This window comes from Puntigrus tetrazona, chromosome 5 (assembly GCF_018831695.1).
Source record: "Puntigrus tetrazona isolate hp1 chromosome 5, ASM1883169v1, whole genome shotgun sequence".
Lineage (NCBI taxonomy): Eukaryota > Metazoa > Chordata > Actinopteri > Cypriniformes > Cyprinidae > Puntigrus > Puntigrus tetrazona.
The window spans coordinates 20,245,174-20,269,263 of record NC_056703.1 but is presented as its reverse complement, the minus strand read 5'-3'; the positions used below and the strand labels follow the sequence as shown (position 1 = coordinate 20,269,263).

Here is a 24,090-nt window from a genome sequence, read left to right as displayed (position 1 = left end):
TGAATGCTATATTTTATAGAGATATAGATGAGACTGGGAGGATATAAATGATTAAAAAGTCTTATTAGAAACAGCACTGATTACTTTACAAACTGCACATACTTATAATAATTAACAGCATAATCATAAGCACTTTTTGGTTATTTTACAGTTTCACATTGAATCTATTAGACTGTCATAAGCTGTCAAATGTGTCTTTACAGAGCTCAACGGCACTAGCCCAAGCTGTGATGTAAATTAAACGCTATTGAGTATTTTAAAAAGGGGCCGGGTCTTACGAACTACTTCAAAGAGCCTTTAATGTCTTTTAATGACAAAAGACTTAATGTCTTTGAAATTTGGTTAAAGTCTACCTAAGGAGGAGGTAAATTAAACTGCCAGTAGTAAATACTTTAATACACCGTATTGCCTATATTTGCTTTGCAGCAGAAGCAATAATCTATCACAACAGCATCAACCAATAGCAGCAGCAACAGCGTAGCAAACCATTAATTCTGCCAAATAAATTAACATCGTCATATCCATTACCAAGAACCAAAACCTTCTGAGAGTTGCCATTACAGAACTAAACATAAACATTCTAATATTCATAAAAAATATCTGTATTTGTGTTCAGCAGAGAAGTCCTACATGTTTGAAAGGACATGAGGGTGAGTAAATGATGACGGATTTTTCATTTTTAAGTGAACTATCCTTTTAAGTGCACCTCTTTATCCATGAGTTCATATTACCCACAGACTGAAATATGATCAACTTGAAAGTATCCTAATCTACACAAGCTTAACAGTTCTCCAATCAACCCAAGAGGAACTCAAATTCATTAGAGCCTTATTCATGCACCAGGACCTTCCCCGGGGCTCAAGGACAAATTCACACAAACAGCCATTTAAAAAAAACAACTGTGGGGGAAACAAACAATCTGAAAACACAAAGTAGAGAAGACAAAGCGTACGCCTCTTTCTCCCTGACCTCTACCTGATTTAGAGCTTACAGCTGCACAAAACAGAGGACAAATGTGCACAAGGCATAAATATACACACCGTGCGTCTAACTGACATGCTTAATAGCTGAAGCTCTTATCTAGTAACATGACAATGTGCTTCTTCTGCAGTATGTCCCCTCTCCAGGGGTCTGCATAAAGGCCTTCAATGCCAAAGTGCATTGCTATGTAGTCGAATCCATCCACTGGGAATGGGATTATAAAAATAGCCCTTCTTATTCACAAATAGAAATACTCAAATCTGCATCTGACTCTTTCTTGGATGGCGGCAAAACTCTTAAAACTGTCTTTTGTACATCTGCAGGAAGGCTGGAACCTTTCTTCAGACCTGACATTCAGAAAATGATCGGGCCCGACTCGCTCACTGAGGAGCAATTGTGAAGTGTAACTCTGAAACGGCACATTTCAGATGAGCCAAATGTTCTCCATAAGTTGAATGTCACCGAGTGTGATTTAGAGGGAGAGATTGGCTTACAGAATTGGCAGGCGCGCTCAGGTTGGCCTCCACGTAGGTCTCCGTCTTTGGTTCCACTGCCAGTTCGGCTTCCAGAATCTTCTCCACGGGCATGTCCTCGTTGGCACAGCTGCCGAACTCACCCTCGCTCCGCTCCTTCGCCCGCTGTCGCTCCTCTTGAACGGCTGCGCACGTGCGGAAACAAAATTAGACCGGCTCACATGTGCGATACGTACAGTTACATACACAAACAAAAACCCTGACCTCGCGCACAATAACACGCAGCTGCTTTTGGTTTGCTCTTAATCTACACGTTTCCACAAAAACAGCTCAGGCTGTTTTTCATCGAGCTGCATGCGCATCCAGACCATTATTCACTGACTTCAGAGGGCTGAAAGTTGAGGGGGTCAGCCTACGTTTGTAGTGACGTTATTAGTAATATGTATTGGGCTCTTTAAATTATGTATATTTTATTTGGGCGCAGTCCAGCGCAAACACGATTCTGTGCTTCTATTCAGTCTACGGACAAATTCACGGGCCATAAAACCGTCCCTCGGTCAAATGATTGGTTATGCAGGTTGACAATGTATTGGTCTGTGTGTGTGTGTGTGTGTGTGTGTGTTTGTGCGTATGTGAATTTTAGTGAGTTGTGTACACTGTGTGCATGTTTGGATTCAGAGGAAGAGCCAGGTCTAAACCGCACAGTCGGTCTACTGTGGTCTGGACCTGGTGGAAACGAGCCCCGTCTGCCTTGCCGTTGGGCTGCGGAACATTTCAGCTTTCCCTTCTGTCTGTAAAAAGCCTTGTTTTATGACTCTCTTTCTGTTCGACAGAAACCGCTAGCAGATCATGAGGGGAATTCTTGAGCGGGAGCCGTGGAGGTCAGCTGAAGGATAAAGTCACTGAGAGGTGAGGAGAGAGGCACAAGGAAATTATTTTAGCTTTATTGTCCTCAGAAAACAGAAAGATGGAGAGAGTGACTCGTGGGGGAGAAGTGTGTCAGGTTACCTCTTTCTCAGAGGCCTCGGTATAGGGGGTCTGGCCTTGTGCTACAGACCATTTTAATAGCTTGAAAAATAGTCCTGACGTATTTGAATCAGGCTATCAGACTTTTTCTTCTCTTATGACAACAGATTGATAGCACAAAATAAAGAACTTGATGGCAAATGTCCTCCATGAATGCAACATTTTATATTAGGTTAGATATAAACATATATGCAATTAATTTTACTCTCATACACACTGCTGCTGGTTGCGTACTGTCTTTTCTATTTGTGTATTTTTCTACAGTGTGTTATTTAGCGGTGCCTGGATGGAAATAATATTACTAGAATGAATATTAGTCACATTTCTGAAACGCGCATGCTCACTTTGTGGTTAAACAGAAGTATAAGGTTTTAATATTTTCTGGCTCCAGGGCTTTAACAAGGCCAGGACAAATTAAAAATGTTTGAAGGACAGGTTTTTAAAAATATTTTAAAACATATTATTTTAAAATATTTTAAAACATAATTTTTTAAAATTACATTTTACACATCCATCTTTAACTGGGAGTGCAATTAAAAAAAAAAAAAACAACCCAATGAGGGATAGTATTATGAACATAAAAGTATCTGCTAAATGTATAAGTGTAAGTTGTATTCTATAAATGAATGAATAAATAAATAGTTTATATGCTTCCCAGCTACTGGAATATTTGAATGCGTGCAGTCTTCAGAATAAATTACGATGCGTACACTCCTTTCCCAATATTCTCGGCTGGAAATAGTGGAAATGCAAAATATCTTTTGCAGTTTAATGTAACCACTTTTAAATGATTCTAGACTTAAAATGTGTAATTGAATCAACACATTAATCCGTCTCCTTCATTTTCTTGACAACAGCACACAGGAGTGCAATGAACTGCAAACGGTAGGTCATTAGTGCTTTCATACCATCTGTACTGTGAATTGATTCATGTTTTTTTAAGAATCTGTCGCCCCCAAAAATGTTACTTTTCAAATCCGCCTGTGTCTCTTAGCATTGATTATTTCTTCGAATTTGGACATAAGCAGAGAAAAATGAACATTAGATATGAAGAATAAGATCATGTCAGAGCAATGAAATATTTGCTTTATTTGATCAATTCATAATCAGAATATGACCAATTTCCAATATTATTTGGTACTGGTGTGTGCATGTGAATGTGTTCAGTCACTAAAAGAAAGACACAACGCACCTTCTCTCTTCATTCCCATGGCTAAGCACTTCTGATAACGGCAGTACTGGCAGCGGTTGCGTTGGCGTTTGTCAATTATACAGTCCTTGTTGTCTCTGCAAGTGTACGTCAGATCCTTTCTCACCGTTCTCTTGAAGAAGCCCTTACAGCCCTCACAGCTGTACACCCCGTAGTGTTTACCTGCCAGCAGACACATGCTTTAGTGTTCTTCCCAGCAGGGTTATCTTTAATTGGCATTTAATATCAATAATTCAACAGCACCACATCTGTTTTTGTCACACACCACTGAAAGACAGAATATATAAGCCAATTTCACGACTGCAGTTTAATAAGTTAAACATCTCTCTGGAATACTTGATTCCGATTGGTCAGTTTGAGCACCGTGAGCAGTCCATACTACTTTGTTCCTCTTATGTCATTTATATCAATGTTATTTTAGTCAAATTAATTTTTTATGTGCCTGATTTTAATTTGGTAAGTAGATGGGAAATATAATACTATTAATATAAAATAATGCTGCTCAGAGGTTATTGTGATAATTTAGCTGTGTGTGTGTGTGTGTCACCTGATGACCGGTCTCCACAAATGGCACAGATGTGTTTAGTGAGGGAGAGGGATGTGCCTGTGGGCTGCGCTGGGACCTTCATCACCCCGTTCAGACCCAGAGGGGGTTTAATGTCCTCTGTACTACTGACTGCATTCATCGGTGAACTGAGCTGAACAACAAAAAAAAAGTCAAATCATTACAAAGTTGCTAATAACTAAATTAATGGACCATTAGAAATTGTAATAAATCACATTACTGCCTATTAACAAACACACTGTTATTATGTAACTCTTTCAATTTCTATATAAAAATAAGGTTTATTTTGCATACGCAACTGTTTAAAAGTTTAGGGCTGGTTTGATTTCATTTATATTTTTATATAAAGAACAAGTCTCTACTTCTCATCAAGGCATTTATTTGATCAGTAGTGCTGTGATTAATTGCCATTAATTGCATCCAATATAAAGGTTTTTGTTCATATAATATATGTGTGGGTGTGTGCGCTGCATTTATTTATTATGTATGGGTAAATACAAACACATACATGTATGTATTTAGGAAAAATATTTGATGTTTATATAGGAAATATATTTATAAATGATATAAAATATAGAATATTAATGTAAATCCATATAAACATTTCCAAAATATATGATGCATGTGAGTGTATCTATATATACACATAATAAATATATACAGTACACATGCATATACTATGTAAATAAAAACTTTTATTTTAGATGAGATTGATCACAATTAATCGTTTGACAGGACTAATTTTAATGGTTTAAAATGTAATTTATTTATATGAAAGCAAAGTTGAATTTATAATTGAATTTGCCATTCAGTGCCTTGAGTGTCACGTGATCCAGAAATTCAGAAATGATTCTAATATGCTGCTCATTAAATATCACTTATTATCAGTGTTGAAAACTGCTCCTTAGCATTTTTGTAGAAACCGTGCAAAACCTTTCTCAGGACGTTTTCGTGAATAGAAAGTACAAAAGACCAACATTTATTTGAAATTGAAATAAAAAACTTTCTGGCCCCAAACATGAATGGTAGTGTATTATGTCACATTAGCATGTCAGTTGGAACAAAATCAGTTACATGTGGCATTTATTCTTAATTATCCAGAACTGAAGTCAGAAAAACTGTGATGACAGACGAGCGGACCTGTGAAAGACACGACAGGGACACACCTACAGGAAACATTACGGTGAAAGAATGCTCACCATGTTTTTCTTTGGTGATTCTTGACAGGCGTATAAATGAAACTGTAAAGCTTCCTGAAGCGCGGGAAAACATACAAATGACTCACCAAAGAGAGTGCGATGATTCACTCTAACTAAACATAACAATAATTATTGTTTTGGTCCCAAAAAAAAGGCAAAGTGCATGACGTATGAGTCAAGTGTTAAAATGTTCAATAGTGTTTAAAATGTCAAAGCATTTAGGGACGGACAGCACGACCGTTTGCTTCAGAATGAAAGACTATTGTGTTGATTTCGACAAAAAAAAACCCTCTCCTGGCTTTTCCGCACCTTAAATTGCGTCAGTGTTATTTTGTTCGGCCTATCAAAGAAAACTCATGATAAATGTTTCTGACATCAAAGTCTCGCCTACAGTCTACTGACATTCATGCTTCGCAATTACATAATGTGATGCGTTAACATGACGCCATTTAAGCCTGAATTCTTACACCTAGAACTAGGTATAACATACAAATGTGACCTGAATGTGACTGATGAGATCCTGACAGCTTACTGTATGAGTCGAGAACGAATCCGAAATGTTACAAAAAAACAACACAATAAATGCAAATGCAAATTCGGGTTGAATACTTGTATACATATTCTGAAAACAAAAGAGCTACAGACACAGATGTGATAATAAAGGAGCGGCAGAAGCCAGGTACATACCAAAATGCACACACCTGCACATACGTTTTCGGACACATGCACCTGCACACACACACACACACACACACACACACACACACACACACACACACACACAGATCTACCTGCTGCCGTCTGCTTCGTTTCACATGCAGGCACGGCTCTTTTGACATGTCCTGTTCAGTAGCATAATCTATCTTAAGGGGGCTCTTGTCAAATCCCGGTGGGGCAGCACATGAGCGTACACACACATACATCCCCCCTATTTTGGGTAAACTGTAATTCAATATGTTCCTGGATTCCCTGTGTTCCAGTGCCACGGGACGGTAGCCTCTAGATTTAGACCAGAGACAGAGAGCAGATTAACAGTCTTAACATTAAGCCCTGAAATAGAGTCTCAGATCCCCACATTCATGGACTCCGAGATCAGTAATCACGGACCATCCCTAAAAATGTATAAAAAAAAAAGCTACTGGCCAGATAAAATATGAAATATCTACACAAAAGTAATTTAAAAAGTAAAGCACGGCTCTAGAAACACCAAGGTTATCGGGTTGATTGCCTGGGACTGAGTGAATATACTGATCGGATAATAAATATTGATAACAGCATCTGTCAAATGTGGAAATGTTTGGGTTGGAGGTGCAACATAAATATGCTTGAGACCAGGGGAATTCAGCTGGCTCAAAGAAAGACCAATACAAAAAGCAGAAAACAAAACAAAACAAATCGCATGAGTCAAACTAAACTAAAACAAAACAAGAATTAAACTAAATGACCAAAACAACAACAACAACAATAAAAATTATACTGAAAATAATATAGTTTCAAATGCATAGAACTTTTAATTTTTTCTTCTTTGAACTGAACTTCACAGAAAAGATTGTTTGGGAAAACAATTATTTCCATAATAACTCATGATATGTGAAAAAATGTAGGCATGATGCCTCTGGTAGAATTAATTAGGAAGTAGCGCGGCTTTTTATACAACATATGCCAAATCGGGCTGGGAAAATACACTCTCTTTTATAGTTCTGTGGAAAAAAAGAATAACTGACATATTCATAACCATGAGAACCATCTATGATGTCCAATTGAAAATAAGTAGCGTGTCCAGAGAGCGGAGGCCGACATAATGAACAGGGAACAAAAAAGTTTTATTATGGTGTCTTACACTGAAAGGCCCACAGGAGCTGGTACAAGACAGATCACATGTGCCATGTGATCATCTCATGCCTGCTGCTTTGAGTGAAGAGCTTTTAGAATAGTTAAATCTGTCCATGAATTAGTGTTGCTTCTGTGGACAGTCATGAGATGCTCTGCACATTAAAGTCTGACCATAAACATCCCTAAAATATTATATGCGATCGGAGTCATGCTACAAACCTTTCTCTACATGATGCATGAATATTTGTCTTGGAGATTCGACACAAATGCATTTTTGTAAATTAATATTAACATTTTATCTCCCCCCTAAAATATGAGTGAAAATGCGAACTATATTTGTTGCATTCCTGAACCTCAAAGTAGGGGTGTCAAACTTACAGGTGGTATATATTCATTTACAAAAAGTACTTTTTTAACAATTACAAAAAAAAAGAATTAAAAAATGCATTCCAATGAAAATGTATATATACATCTATACATATATGTATATATATATACACATACATACATACAAAAGACTTCTATTTCAAACATTTTTCTAATTATAATTTTCAAAAATAAATTATGTAAAAATTATGCTTTCAATATTGATAATAATACATTTTTTGAGCACCAAATCAGCATATTAGAACTGAAGACAGGAGTAATGCTGAGAGTCATATATAAAATATAAAATATATTGCAATATCGTTATTTTAATTTGCCATTATATTTTACAATATTACAGTTTAACTATATAAGAACACTATGAACACGACGTCTTCTGGCTTCTTAACATTTAAAAATGTAGTATATTAAAACTGAAAGCTGTAATTTCAAAAAAGTACTTTAAATCATAATAATGCTTACTCATAATAACAAAAATGGCCATAAGTGAACACAAAACACAGTAGTGTAACTGGTCATTTGTGTATGAGGAGAGTCAACTGGCTGGGTGTTAAAAGAGCTTCATTCTGACACACACCACATGGCTAAGCTGCAGTTTTTAACAAGCCAGCTCATTTCCCGTGCGATTGGGCCCTAACTAGGCCCCGACCGGGCCTCTTCTGAACCCATTTAGCATGCCAATAAAAAGTAGAAAACCCATGTGGCACACTAAGGCCGTGTTTGACACCACGCGGTCAGAGATCAAGCACTCTGACGGGGCTAATGAGGATGAATGGGGGCCAGGGCACCTCCAAGACGCCTCTCCTTAAGCCCATACGCCATTACTTAAGGCAACACCATTAATGTGAAACTCCCCCTTCTCCATTTAGTAGCCAAATTAAAGCTGTCTGACATGAAACTCAGGCGGGGGGGAAGAAAAAATGAAGTCCATTGTGTTTATGCCAACCCAAACTTGTTGTTAATGGGAACTTGTTTCCATTTCAGGGGTATAACAGTAACGACTTAGTAACACTTTACTACTGGCGGTGGGAAGGAGGCGATATGAGGAAAAAAATGTTCAGACGAAACCCTTCACAATAACATGTTCATAACGAGTATAGCGTGCGTTTGCAGGGATTTCAGTTCTCATATACCATCTGGTGTCCGATAAAACCCCACGGTCTTCAAATGAATTTATAAAAAGGCTGTTATTTGATATGACTTGAGTTACACTAAATGGTTTTACTGATTCTCCGATGACTCTGGCAGGCACTCAGGGATTTCACTGTGCCAAAGTCTGACTCGAATCCATCTCGCTTATCTCTACAGATTTAAAGTTATACGTTAATGATTAGATTTGTAATTCAAACACACTCAAACAAAGCGTTTCTACAACTACAAAAAATTCAGCGTTCAAAACATTTGTTCAGTCAATTAGTGCTATGAAACATGCCCTGATGTTCCACGATGGTTTCTACGAAACTACAAAAATGACCACTGGCTACTATGAAAGGATTTTATTTACATTCTTGCATGCATCCTCAAAGACAAGCAACCAAAAAGGTAATATGACGTAATATTCTAAGGTAAACCAGGAAATATTTATGCTAAAATAAAAATGCGTCTAAAATCAAAGCTTTTAACTATGATATCAGATCACATTATAATGCAAAAGATAACATCTGTATTACTTACTTTGTCATTTTTTTAGCTAACGAGAGTAAAGTACACAACTACCAGGCATGGTGTTCAAATTTAAGTGTAACATTTACATTTAACAGTATTCGTGTTTACTCGTATATTCTTTAATTATTAAAATCCAGCATGAAGTTCATTTTTGTCAAAGCTGAACATGGATCAGAAAGAATTCTTTTTTTTCCTTTTACTCAACCTTACAAAAAGTTCTTCCCTAAATACTTGAGCACAAGTTCTTACTTTAAGTGTTTAAGTGTTTATCTGTTTATTTCTTATCTAAGTAAAAATACAAGCAAACAAACAACAACAATACCAAAAAATCTGAACCACCTACAGACATACTTAATATAACATAATAAACCAAACTAGTTTCTTAGAACCGAAATGTAGACAATAATAATAAAAATGTGGAATTACATCACTTGGAAACTGTAATATTTCTTGTATGATGTCTCATAAAACCCAGCTCATATTGAGAGAGTTTTAACAGAAATCCAATAACACCACAAAATTTTACAAGTAGCTGCATTTTCCACCAATGAAACGCTGCTTCAGCAGAGCCCTTTTAAGCTATGTGTTATTAAATAAAACCCAATCATAAAGCCAACAGCCCTGATATTGAATTGATTAGATTTTCTGTGAATAAGCAGAAGACTGCGGTGTGCTAGAAAAGCTCATTTGAGATGATTTTTCAAAACATCACTAAACTCTGATTGCTAAAATTAATGAGGTAAACACCGAGTATGAATGTGCGCGCCATATGGAAAATGCAATGAAACTATTTACGCATTTCTAAAGGCCTTGAATGTCCAAACTTTATAATTGCTGGCATTTTTCACCGCTGAGACATTTTAGCAGCGTTTTTTTTGAGCTCTGAGTTATGCAGACAGACTTACTGCCAAATCAATTACATTTGCAATGAACAAGCAGATGATCATGTCTCGTTGTAGCAAGAAAAGCCCATTAAAAGCAATTTTTTTCAAAAGCCTACTAAACTGTCTGATTGATTAAATAATAGAGGCAATGATTCGAATAAATGTTTACGTCGCTCTGTGTGATTTTGTGCACCGCATACTCGTGCAATCAAACTCATTTGAGCAATCAGACTCTTTATGATAGATCTTTCATTTCCAGCAGAGTTCGGGTCAAGTTCGGTCAATTCAGCAGGACAATTCAGTTCAAGCTCAGCCCGAGCACAGCCGAGAAAACATTATTGATCGGCTGCAAGCCTCTGAACGAATGTGCAATAGTACTCACTTTTTAGCGAGACACGGAATACGTACCGACAAGTACATATCATCGCAGTTTCCAAAAAAAAATGAACACTAGAGGCGGTAAAACCCCGACAGCTTTTATGCCTTTTCGCACAAACGTACAGAGTTTCGATTAATAAAGTGTCACTTTTCCACAATTACTTGAAGAATATCGTGTTATGACTTCAAAACTATAATAATATGCTGGGATATTTGAAAACTGATGCTTTCGAATGTTAGCATCACACATATCAAGCTTCACATCGATTGGTTTTCGTAGACGGTAGGTTTGTTCGGTAGCTCGCGGAGTACAGAGATGTACTTGAGGAGCTCAACGTGTTTTGCATTTGTCGGGTAGGTTAGGGTTGGATTTGGTGTAGGGAATATTTTCAACACGATACAGCGTTAACGTTAGCAACAGCCCACGAATATTTAAATTCTGAAAAGCTGCAATACATATCTATATTAACATTATGTAGCAGTTTTAGCACCAGTGCAGTAAGGCACGTAAAAACTGTGTCGCACAAAAAGCAGCAATAAACGCAGCGGCGTCTTACCTGTGGGCTCAGGCTGGGTCTGAAGGTCATGCTAGTGGAGGCCGGGCCGCTCATGGACGGGTGGCCCATGGGTGAGCCGATGACGGGGAACGGCGAGGGCAGGCCGTTGATGGGCGAGCTGAGGGTGCTGATGGGCGAGTGCAGCTGGCCCGGGCTGGAGTTCATGGCGGACGGGCTGAGCAGGGGCGGGTGGAGAGGATGGTTACCGATGCCTCGGTGACCCGCGGAGGAGCTCAGAGGAGACGACGACAGCTGAACAGAGGAGTCTGCGGGACGGCCAGAGGGAAAAAGAGTTAACTCATACAGGAAATATCAGGAATAGTTTGCTTTGTGAGGTAAACAATGGCATTGTGTTTTTTGGTCGGCCTTTTTACAGAGCCACTGAATGAATGAATAATGTGGAAAAAGTTTAAGAATTTGACCGTAATGTACAAATACCTGTTCGTTTTAAAAGTTCTGATCTCAAAAGGGAAAACTACTTACTTTAACTTTACAAAAAGAGTTCAATGTAGAATGTAAATATTTCTTCTGTTCTGAACTAGATTATATAATAACAAATATTGAAAACAGATAAAAATAGATATTTTTTAGTGTCATTTATAAAGGACCACGTGACACTGAAGAAAGCAGTAAACAGTTAAGACAATAGAAAACGTTTTTAATTTCACAAATCAAATTTTAAACTGTAATTGTAATATTTTACAATATTACTGTTACTGTAGTTTTGATCAAACAAATGTAGCCATAGTGAGCATAAGAGACTGTTTTCCCAAAAACATTAATTATTTAAGTATAGTGCTGTCAAATGATTAATCGTGGAAAATTGTTTACATAATATATATGTGTGTGTGTGTGTGTATTTATTGTGTATATTTATTATTTATAAATACACACATGCATGTATATATTTAAGAAAATGTTACATTTATATATTAAATATATTTATATATGGTATCAATTATATGAATATAAATATATACATGTAAATATTTTCTAAATTGTAAATCTACTATATACGTAATGCATATACACAACACACACACATATATATTATGTAAACATTTATTTTGGATGCAACTAGGCCTGATTAATCATTTGACAACACTGTTTGAAATATAATAACGCTAATTATGTGTGAGGACTCTTAAACACTCTTTATGCTCTTTGTACTGTATATCTGTGTGTGTGTGTGTGTGTGTGTGTGTGTGTCTGTACTTCCATATGCACTTATACACCGTACAGTCAGTTGTTTTGTTGACACTGTTTGCTCTGATAACACAGTGGACTTCAGCCACAACTTGCCTTCTCTTTACAGAGACAGTAAACACATGCTGAGAAAACACAGAGGGCTTAATTACTCATCCTTGTTTTCCCCCCACAGCTACAAGACCTTGAGTGAAATGAAAACAATATCAATCTTTCTATACATGCAGAAACCCATCTCAGGAAAAGGTCAATGTTCAAGTGTCATAGCAAACATCATATTGAAACATCATCCGCACACGCTAGCTTATTTTCTCCCTCTCTCTATTGTGAAACTTTCCGAAGGCCATTGGTCAATCGGTGTGTTTCTGTGGAAGAAGAAAGTCTGTAATATGATTTTGTTTCAAGTCTATTGAAAAAGCCTGAACACGATCACGTTATTCTATTGAAACCAGACAGGTTCTTTTATATCACGCGTCCGAACAAGTCCGCAGACAAATCCACTGAAATGGAAACTACTGTGTACGGCTGTTTATAGCCCGTTTTAGTTTATATCCTTATAGGACTGAATAGTGCTGGGTTATACAGGTACAGACATTGGTACATTTTTGCATAGAAATACTAGTGTAAATATATGTAATATATGTAGTTAATAGCGTTTTAGAGTCTGTATGTGTTTTATAGCATTAGTTTAGTTTCTTGCTTTCCACTTAAACGTAAAAGATTGAAGCTGTTTTTGCATTTACGACAGACTTCAGTTGTTCAGAATAATCTTATCTTTTGGTTTTGTGTTTACCAAGTTGTAAATAAAAGAAGAAAATACATAATTCACTCGATTATCAAACGGTCTGATTCAGTTACAACGACATTAAAATCCTCCTAGAAAAGATTTTCTTGTAAGTAATTAAAATTACAATTTAAAATGATATGTCTGTCATCATTTACATTCCTCGTCAAGTATTTTTAAGTTTAGGATTTGTCAGCTTGGATTTAGGCCAGGAATTCTTTCCGTCAACCCGAACCAGCCCTGCAGACTGTCAGCGGCATTTGTCCATGAGAAGACTCAGAAGTGGCGAACGGTTGAATGTCGACTACTACAACAAAAAAAAAAAACAAGCGGAAACTTCACACACACTTTCCTTTCAAAGATCTGGCCGAGAGCCCTCGCTGGACAGTTGAAATGGGTTTTGATCTGGTTTCCCACCCCATCTACATGACAGAGTACGAGTCTGCAACAAATGACACACACACACAGACACACACACACACACACACACACACACGAAGGCAACACAGAACAGCCTCCAGCGTTACACAACTGTACATTCACACAGAACATCAACACACACCTATACACACATTCCCAGAGCACTGAAGTACATCATAAACAAGGTGTGTGGGAAGATCATTAGAGGTGTAGCCCTACACGCACACACGCACACACACACACACACACACACACACACACACACATCACAAAACTAATTCTGAATGAGAATCTGTGCTATTCTGAGGAGCAGAAAATTGCGGTTTTCTCCCTAAGATGACCACATGCTGACACCGAGATTTGCTGCTCACATTCTTCCTCTGAAAACTGCAGCAGAAGTATGACTCAGAAAAACCGGTCTACACAGTTTGCTCTAGGATTTACTTTAAAATGATTTTCATTCAGAAACATGTAACAAATAACAAAAAGAAATGGCAGGTAACACAATGAACTGAAATAGCGTTTCAGTTCTTTTAAAACACACTCTGATCATTTTCGGAAAAACTCCGACACAAGTATATGTCCAGTATCTAAGCCGAACCCTTGGAATACGCCATTACTATCTCGACCCTGAGTCTCGCCTCTGTTTTATTTTAACATAGACAAGCAGTAGAGTCTCTGTGTCAATTAAGAAAATGATTTGGTCTTATCATGTAAACAGAACAATCTTGACTCGACCGCTGTATAAATACTGCCACACAAAATGTTTACTCAATCACCACAAACACCTACTCACTGAAATGTAAATCAAGGGTGGGAGATAAACAGACTAGAGGATAAGGATATACCGCCAGCCTAAGCAAAATGTATTTGAGCAAAACATCGTTACAGTTCGCTAATGAGGCAGCGAGAAGCGGAGCACAGGCCTGATTAGTCAGAGGATGAGGGATGATGTGAAGAGCAGAGCAGAGCGTTGACTTCATCCAAAACAACACACCGCTGAACCGCATGGACACACAAACCACAACATCACAGTGCTACTGAATCTGAAGCACAGAAAGAGTGAGAATTTGCATATATAGTTTAATTTGTCATTTTAATTTATTGTTTAATTTTATTTTAGTCTACAAATTAAAAAACGCATTTTGTTGTGTAGTTACTGACTTCACTGTTATTTTTGTTTCATATGAGCCTTTTATTATTTATTATATTTCTTCCTGTTATTTTATATTTATTATTATGTTAATCAGTTTTATGTAAAACACTTTGAATGACCACTTTACTATTTATGTGCAATATAGAAATCTTGACTATTTTATTTTAATTTAATTATTTATTGTAATAAACACTAACAAACAGATTATTAAAAAGATTTAAATCAGCTTTACATTTTTAAGATTTTATATATATATATATCTCCTTTAAATTAAATTTTGCATATATTATAAAAATGAAGCATTTCTATTAGCAAAATATACCAATACGTTGTCAATAGAAAAGCCAAACTGAATGGAACTGAAACTAAAAATTTCTTTAAATATTTTCTTAATAAAATGTTTTCGTTTCATACCGCTGCAATAAAGAGTGTAGTTGGTTGTTTCCAGGTTGTTGCTAAGGTGTTTGTAGATGCTTGTTCTGGAGCGTTGCTAGATTTGGCAACCTGCACAAAAACCCCAAGCCCCTATGGGATTCATTCACCTGTTTTATCAACAGCTTGTCATCTGGCAATGCAAAACTAAGGGTTATGGGTTTGTTTAAATCCATATTTCTACATATACGACATATTAATAATTAAAAATAAAAGCAATGAGTAATTATTGACTCGAAGGATCATTACGGACTGATCTCTTTAATCAGGTACAAAACAAGACACCCGAGCTAAAAGCGTGGTGAATCAGTCATAAACAACCCAGATGAGTCTGTTTTCAATTCACTCTGTGCTTGGCAGCGCTGCAGAGTCATTTGAATATAGAGGAAGAGAGTGGTTTCGTGGCTTCCTACATTCAATCAGCACAGAGTGTTTAAATCAAACCCTCGCTAACGTGTTTAGTCTGAGACTTCCTGAGCACCTTATTTCTCCTCTCTGTTTCGTCTTCCTTCACAGATCTTCACTGATCCACTCAAACGCGGTGCGTGTGGCCATCAGGTCCAGGAAGGACATTTAACCGACATGCAGCAATACTAATTACATGCTCACTCACACCATTTCTCACTTTCACACACATATACACTCACACGCTTACATATATTCATGCGCACACACGTATACATATGCTGCAGACAAATTACCAGACTATCCGACCCACTGAGAATTAATTACACTGTCAAATTGGTGGCATACTGTACAAGTCTGGACTAAAGATTCATCCAATCATTTCAAAATCTCCAGATAATCAGGAAAGGAAATATGCAGTTGCTCATGGTGATGAATAATGCCAAATAAGCAGTTTGGTGAATAGCAGAAAGCATAGTAACTAATATATATCATTCATCTCCGGCTGTCACTTTTAATGAAAACCTTGAACAAAGACAGGATAAGTATTTTGAAACCGAACATCCAGGATTTCCTCTACTGATTTAATCCCGGTTGAGACACAAAATCTTTTGAATTCGTTCATCGGGCAAATTATTTCACGACTAATGCCAAAAATGTGATGACTCGCTCTGAAATTAAAAACAGATAAACAAGAGCCGCGATTTACAACACCTCTCATCCCGTTCAGAGAAGAAAATGAAAAATGATCTGATGATCTCTATGCATCAGCATTTGCATTTTTTTTTGTCTGGTGGTATAAACCACAGGCAGCCACTGAGATATCTGAAATATTCATGATCCTCATTCCCCCTCTGGGTTTTCATTTGAAACGACCGCCATAATGTTTCAATCTCAGTTCAAGAGAGAATTCATTTTAAACAAGCTTTTATCTAGAACTGACAGACGGAGGCAGTACATCACGTATATGACAAAGTGGTCAGCCTAAAAATGTTTTGTGAACAAGTTCAACTGGATGCATGATATAAATCTTGCTGCTTTCATCTGATTTATCATCACTGAGAAATTTCGGTATGTGAATGACTAATAGCAATCAACATCTCAAAAGACGCCAAGTTCCCACAGTGATTCCCAAGATTTTATAACTTTTGTTGGCAGAGATGGTGACGTAAGTCCAAAAATTCTTTGTAGATCTGAATTAGACTCATAAGCAACTGACTTGAAACTTCACTTGGAATTTTATGATATCTATAAACCCTGTAGATGTAAAACGTTTTATAAGCGGTCTTAAAGAAAAAAAAATTGTCTCATGTATTGATTTATTTATTTCTTTATTTCTTCTTTTTTTCATTTTTTCATCTATTTATTTTTTGTTATTTTTAAAAGTACATGTTAGTAAATATTAAAACATCTACTGGTTTAAGTTAAACTTCACATACATTCTTTTTATTGACTTAAAGGGATAGTTCACCCAAAAATCAAGTTATTCCAAACCAGTATGACATTCCTTCTTCTGTCAAACATGGAATAAGATATTTTATATTGTTTTTTTATACATATAATACAAGTCAATGGCCACCAAAGCTATTTAGTTGCCAATAGCCATTTTAAAAATAATAAAATACATTTACATATATATAAATATGTATATAATTGTTTAGAGTTGTTTATTGATAGTGTTATAGTGTCCAGTTTTAACTTCGCAATAAATAATTACATAATTTTCATTTTTGGGTGACCTACACCTTTAAATGATCAAAGCAAAGTTTTCATTTGTAATTTTTTCTTTGGCAGACAAATAGTATTCTCATAGCTTTATAAAAAATATGGTTAAATCATTACTGTCACAATGTCCTTACTACCCTTGACCATGGTACTACCCTTGCTGTCTATGTAGGGTCAGAAAGCTCTTGGATTTTACCAAAACGTTTCCATAGCACAAACTGTGCGGATAACTGTCCAGACCAAACTCTGAAATATGACGGTTTGAAAGAATCACTGTCCTGTTACCACCAAGGATGTTGCCGCAGGAAGCTGCCGCACATTTTTGAAGTCAGAGCAGATTGTTTTAGTTGAGCTAATATAAGCATCAGAGCCCAAGGTGATGCACCTGTTTAAAGCTCTTGCTGACTGTGTCAGATATCAGGCCAAGCATCTGCTCTCCTTATGGTGTTGGCATGTTAAGCGAAACATTTTCTTTATATTATTTGCAGAATCGCACACTTCATGCTAACCGTGCTAACGTAAAGGCTACAGGCACAGCATAGCTCCAATGTCTGAGTGATTTCAGGGCATGGGAAGCTGGTCCCTGAAACACAAATGTTATCAGTTTCCACTACAAGACTAGAATGAATGAGACAATCAGATAAGCGTCTATGCAGCGCAGAGAGAAAGCTCGCTCTCTATAAGCCACCTGTGAGATCGAGCCAGCGCTATCTGACACACTCGGCTACACGTGTTTGCACAGAGATGGACAGATATGAACTGCCGGTATGGAGAGAGCTGCTCGCAGGAGTCCAGGGGCCAGGGAGAGAGCACTTTATTAGCCGAAACGGCACGGTGAACATACAGTGGCAGCGCGTCTGAGCAGATCACAGACCTGACATGCTTTGAACTCAATGCTTTAATGATTGATTCACGAATGACTGGTTTTTAATATAGCCTGGTTTAAGCGTTTGGACATTTTTAAAGGATACGACTAAACTGAATGGATATTTTGCATCGTTAAAGGGATAGTTCACCCAAAAACCCCCTTTGAACCTTTCATCTTTGGAATTTTTTTTTGGATATTTCTCATGAAAAAAATACCCTCCATACACACTGTAAAATCCAATAGTTTACCTTACTTAGTTATAGTTAGTGAGCTGTTCTTTGTACGTTGTTATACTTAGTAGGTTTTTTTAAGTAACCAAAACTTTCAAGGCAAATAAAACTATTTATATATACGTACTTTGAGTGACACTTACTTAAAGTATTCAAGTAGCCACAAAGGAACCAATGACATTAATGAAGCAGATAGGCAGCAGTGCAAAAATATGTTGCTCATTCACAACGTAACAACAGAAGAAGGAAAAGAATAGAAATTCCTCCATGTTTGTTATCTTTCAGTAGTTGAATTAACACGTTTCACGGAGTCATCTTCAATGTTGAAATTTCCAATACAACTGAACCACATAAGCCACACAAGATTTTTCTAAAATCTTTTATTATAGTGATTAGCGTTCCCTTTGTTTGGACACTTTGTCTACGTTGTTATCATTTTCTTTCTAATAATGCAGCGATACGGCTGGTTTCAAGGTTTCAAGGGAAGAAAGATAATAAATAGTTCGCTTTTAGAAGGTGACCTATGTTTAAATGTATTTATCATATAGTTATATTATTATATAATTACCCTGACGTGTGAAAAATAATTTGAATTCAAATGAAAATGTTACGCTGTATTTGCAATTACAAATGAATTAGCATTCAGCTTAATTAATTAATATACAACAATAATGGCGATGCTTGCATTATATCAAAATAGTCGCTAATTAGCAAAAGAAGAATTGAAGAATAAAAAAACACAACAGGTTTGAGTATAACGAATGACTTCCATCAGCAACAAATAAAAGATTCATGTCTACTGATTTGAAGTGTGCTGTAGATTATAAGCTTCTCCCTCTATGCCTGACAATAGACCATCATCTCTACAGATCTCTTTATTCTCTTTCTGCTTTAAATCGGGACAGTAGATATCCTGTCATTCTCTCTCAGTGTATCCCTGCAGTAAGATTGCAGGCTGCCCCACTTTTAGGTTTCAAACGTGCGCGCACACACACACACTCACACACACACTATTGCACAACCACCGGTGGGACTGGATGTCTGGCCTGGTGCCCTGAGAACTGGAGCTTATACTGTGTGTCTGCCAATCTGAGCCCAACAAGCTGTTTTGGGGGGAGGCATGTGCATTTCATTTCATTCTCACAGACCATCAATGTCCTGTGAAAAGGCCAATATAAACCTCAGTCACTAAAGAGTCTTCTGAAAAAAGCCTTTGTCACATTGCTCTTGTTAAAAGATCAAGACTAACTATTCCCAGATTCTCAAAGCAAAAAGAGCAAGAACTCACAATGAAAAATTGTATTGTTTTGATAGAGACGAGTGATTTGTATTACAGATAGTGTCAATTTTCTCAATCTCTTCCTTTTGACTGAAGTTTAAAAATGGTAGGAATGGTTTGGGATGTCAGAAATGAGATAATATTTCATTGTGACTGTGCCAGAGAGATAAAGAGCTCAGTGAGACCTCAGGAGCTGATTAAAGCTCATATAGCGTCTGTGCCGTTAGCCGCTCCACTCAATACCATTTGTGCACCATATCCAATCTAATTCTGACTCATTGAGATTTGCACTAAATGGAAAACGCTGCTTTTGAGTAGTTCACGTATTTCTTTTAAAAGTTATACTTATATGATTTTTTGAAACAGTCTTATTTTTTTTTATATTATCATAATTTATGGACCAATAACCTTCAAACATTAAATGGAAAACATTATTACATATTCTAAACTATCACTACAACAATGATGATTTATAATTTCATACAAACGCATTTAATTTTAATGCAAATTATGACTGCAGTGTCATTATCAAAAATGAAAATGAAACAATTGATAGTTTTATTATAAAGGTACATTTTTTTCATTTTCATTTATTCATGTCTTAAAAAAGAGACTCAAGCACAAAAGTGTCCATAGCTGAAAAAATACCTAATTATAAATGATCAACACTGTGTTGAAATATTTAAAATTTCACGTCAGCGCGAGTGCCGTTCAGCTCATCGTCGACCACTCGAACTTTGTTTTTGGTCAATCTCAAATGCCAGCGAAACATTTCGTTTTCCCTCACAAGCATCTGTCACTTGAATCATCCAACACATTACACATGTGACGTTAGCTCAACCCACTGCAGCACCTCCGTCTGCTTTATGGAGACAACTGCCTCGATCATCAGGAAGAAATTAGCCGAAGCACTAAGCAGCACGATCTTATTGGCTGCCGGGGCCGTCCGCTCCATTTGAGGTCAGCCCAGACATTCCAATGGATAATCTTTTCCATCCCTGCACTCTCTTGTCTTTCTCCCTCTCGCACTGTTTTCTCCCTCTCTGTCTGTTTTCCTCAAAGCGCAACTACAGCACAAGGCTGTCTTTGTGTAGCCTCTTCACTAGCGCTTTCTGACTCAGTCAGTGTGATTTAACTGAACCGTATGGAGCTGAAATACATATGGGCCTTCGTTCCCAGCTCTCCTGCACCTTCCAGTAAAGTTATTTTCTATATCAAGCTAGTAATATGAAGCCTCCGAATTAGGGCCATCACCACATCACAAAGGTTCTGGAGAGAAGCTGAACTATGTTTGCTTCTGGAGCTTCGCCTACTTTTCCCAGCATCCCGTTCTTTGTTCTGCTCGCTCTCTCTGAACTCGCAACAAAAGGCTGTAATTATGGCGGGCACAAACCAGAGAGAAAGAGGCATATTATAGCATTCCCTCACACTTCAAATGCGGCTGCTAGCTAGGAGTTACAGGAACCTGTTTAGATTTATGCCAGCTGTGGAAATGACAGCTGCTGTGAACTTCTGGGATGGTCGTTTTGATGCAACCCACACATTTCATGCATTCTGAACCACAATATTTACATAAGTCTTCATGTTAAACGCCTGAGATACACAATCCCGCCTAAACATGCCGTTGAGCAATCGCACTGAACACAAGCCTTCTTTGATATGCTACATATTAACCAGCAACGCTTCACAGTAAAGTTCCATTTAGTAACGTGAACTGAAAATGAAAAGGAGCTTATTAAACTTAGGCTGCTTTCACATCTGGCCCGTTGTTTCGGACCCTGGCACGTTTCCCCCTTAGCTCTGTTAGTCTGGACATATGCGAACACGGCAATCGCAAACTCTGGAGTGTTTCGGTTGTAGTGAGTAGGCGATCCAATCCAACGAACCAGGCTATATCACAGTAATGGGTAATTACGTAAATTTCATGAAAAGCCGTAGATGATGTCTATGGGTGAGCACGTCTTCGCCATTCAAAATCAAAGCATTTCATTTTATAATGCTGCTATATTGCTCTTCGCAGTTGGTGCATTTTAACAATGTTTCCGGGACAAATCCAGGATTCCCGGCCAAAATAATACATTAAAAAATTAATATAATGACAGCTCCAAAAAAAATCATCAACAAGCCCTCGAAGCTGCTGTCGTTCCATCTTGACGGATGAAAAATAAACGTGAAACTTAAAGACAGTAAAGACAAAGCATGCATATTCATCAGTTAACACCACTGCGGTCACAAATATGTAACCAGTCCTGTCAACTTGCAACGTTGGGCTTCATATGATTAGCAAAGTGTTTCCGCCTAAGCATGCTGATTTCTAGAAAGCAGCTGTCTGAGATTGCGAACGGGTGTGTAACATGGTTTCTAGCAACACATTATTAGCTGTTTAATAACACAGTCATAATGCAGAGTGTGATACATAACATGCATTAGCAGCCTGATACATTTACTTTCAGACAACCCTTTTGAATTTGCTTTTCCTCTTTTATCTCCAAATCAGTTTCTGCTTCAAACATACACAGATTAATTAACAATACCACTTGCCATTGTTTAGCATTTACTACTTGAAAATGAAGTAGGTAGTTCAAGCTGCTGTGACAAATTTTCATATTCACGGTTCAACATATAGGTGGAGAATCATATTCAAGAAATCTTTAAGGCATGAATGTTGATAGTTCACCCAAAAATGAAAATTCTGTCAATAATTACTCTCCCTCATGACCTTCCTTCACCTTCAGAACACAAATCAGAGAGCTTTCTGACCCTGCATATACAGCAATGCTTTTTGTGTGCATAACTGATTTCACATGGATTATTTTAATAATGTATTTATTACCTTTCTGTGTCTTAACTTGCTGTTTATGGAGGGTCAGACAGCTCTTAGACTTCATCAAAAATATCTGAAGATGAATGAAAATTACGGTTTCTGAACCACACGAGTGTAAGTAATCAATAACAGAATTTACATTTTTGATTGAACTAACCCTTTAATGGACCTAAACTGGCACGAACTGGCAATAAAAAGTTGTATTTAAACATTACTAAATACTGTAACAAATGTAATAATCATTGTTAATGTTAACATTAATTAATGTGACTGTATTGTTAAGTGCTACCAATTAACTTCATGTATAATCTCTAAAAGCGACAACTGGCAATGAAGAATCAACAAACCTGGGGAAAAACAAATTTGCTGAAAGCTGAAAACAAAGAGACCTACAGCGTGACAATACATCATGTTGAAACATCGCATGCAGGAATAAGACCAGTGAAACGTGTCCATTAACGCAGGGACCAGGGGAGACGCTCTCTATACGGGCTTTGTTGTAACACGTTTGAACCAGAAACTATTTCTCATGAGTGAAACTGTATCTCGAGCTCTGTTTGGGAATGACAGGACAAGACATCCTACACTTGGAATGAAGACGGATTTTGCCCTACAGCGTTGAATCGCTGACGTTACGCGTGGATGATCCAGCACTGTAGGGCAAAATCAGTTCAACAGAAACCAGATGGCTTTTCTCTGAATTAAAATACTGATCAAATGTGTCTATGTGGCAAGCGCAGGTGCTCTGATGTGTTTGTGCATGTGTGCTTTATACCTGTGGATATCCTGCGCTGTTGCAGCGGGTAGGTACCCGTGAAGCCGGAGCAGCCATTGGGCGAACCGCCAGCGTCGCCCGGCCGGCTCCGCAAACACGGCGGCGCTACTGAGCAGGGGTTTTCAGGAGCCCTGTGTGTGTGACACAAGAGAAGTGGGTGAGAGTCTCTCACTTCCACTGCATCCAGGAGAGGATTTCAGACACATATATGTGAAAGGACACACCAAGACACTTTCCTCAAAACTGTCACGGATGGATCTCGGTTGAGTCTTCAATATGCAGTGCTTTAACTTAATACAATTTCCTTTTGAAACTGTTTAATATATGCAACAAAAAAAATCACAAAGAAATGGGCAGTAACATGTTGAATGAAATGTAAAATATTGAAGCAGAAAGACTGAAATAGTACTTCCGTATAAAATGTACTCCCATAATCTTTGTTGTATTTACAAATATTATTTTTTACAGTCAGATATCTTTTAAAACATTAAGGAACAATTTTGAAAGAAAACAATTTGGGAAGAATTTGATAAGAAATGTTTAAGTTTCTTAAATTAAGTAAAAATTTTTATTTGTATACTTAAGTATTCTGATAAATCTGTAAACAGTTTATGGCATCATAGATCTCTTATAACTTGACACATTAAATATGAAAGTCTGAGTTCCATTTAATCTCTATTTAATCTTGTTGCTGTCCTGTCTAAAATAAAAAGAATGGCATAATAAAGAAATTTCATATGGGATTTGTTTTTCTTGAGGGAGTGTCTTGAGTATGGAAACCTATTTTCGTTATAAAGACTATTTCTTACAGTTGTCATTTTATTTATA

At 37.2% G+C, this 24,090-nt stretch overlaps 1 protein-coding gene across 3 annotated transcripts in view; it reads right to left on the bottom strand.

Annotated features, from left to right (window-relative positions):
- rxrab (retinoid x receptor, alpha b) overlaps positions 1 to 24,090 on the bottom strand; it is a 47,006-nt gene that overhangs the window by 9,926 nt on the left and 12,990 nt on the right. For 2 of the 3 annotated variants that reach the window (XM_043240314.1, XM_043240313.1), the window contains exons 2-5: positions 11,159 to 11,424; positions 4,238 to 4,388; positions 3,673 to 3,852; positions 1,476 to 1,639 (exon numbers count right to left, since the gene is read on the bottom strand). In XM_043240314.1, the coding sequence (XP_043096249.1) occupies positions 1,476 to 1,639; positions 3,673 to 3,852; positions 4,238 to 4,388; positions 11,159 to 11,424 (761 nt within the window). Of the gene's footprint in view, positions 1 to 1,475; positions 1,640 to 3,672; positions 3,853 to 4,237; positions 4,389 to 11,158; positions 11,425 to 23,262; positions 23,394 to 24,090 lie in introns of all 3 variants that reach the window. The other variant, XM_043240316.1, reaches the window with a different exon arrangement.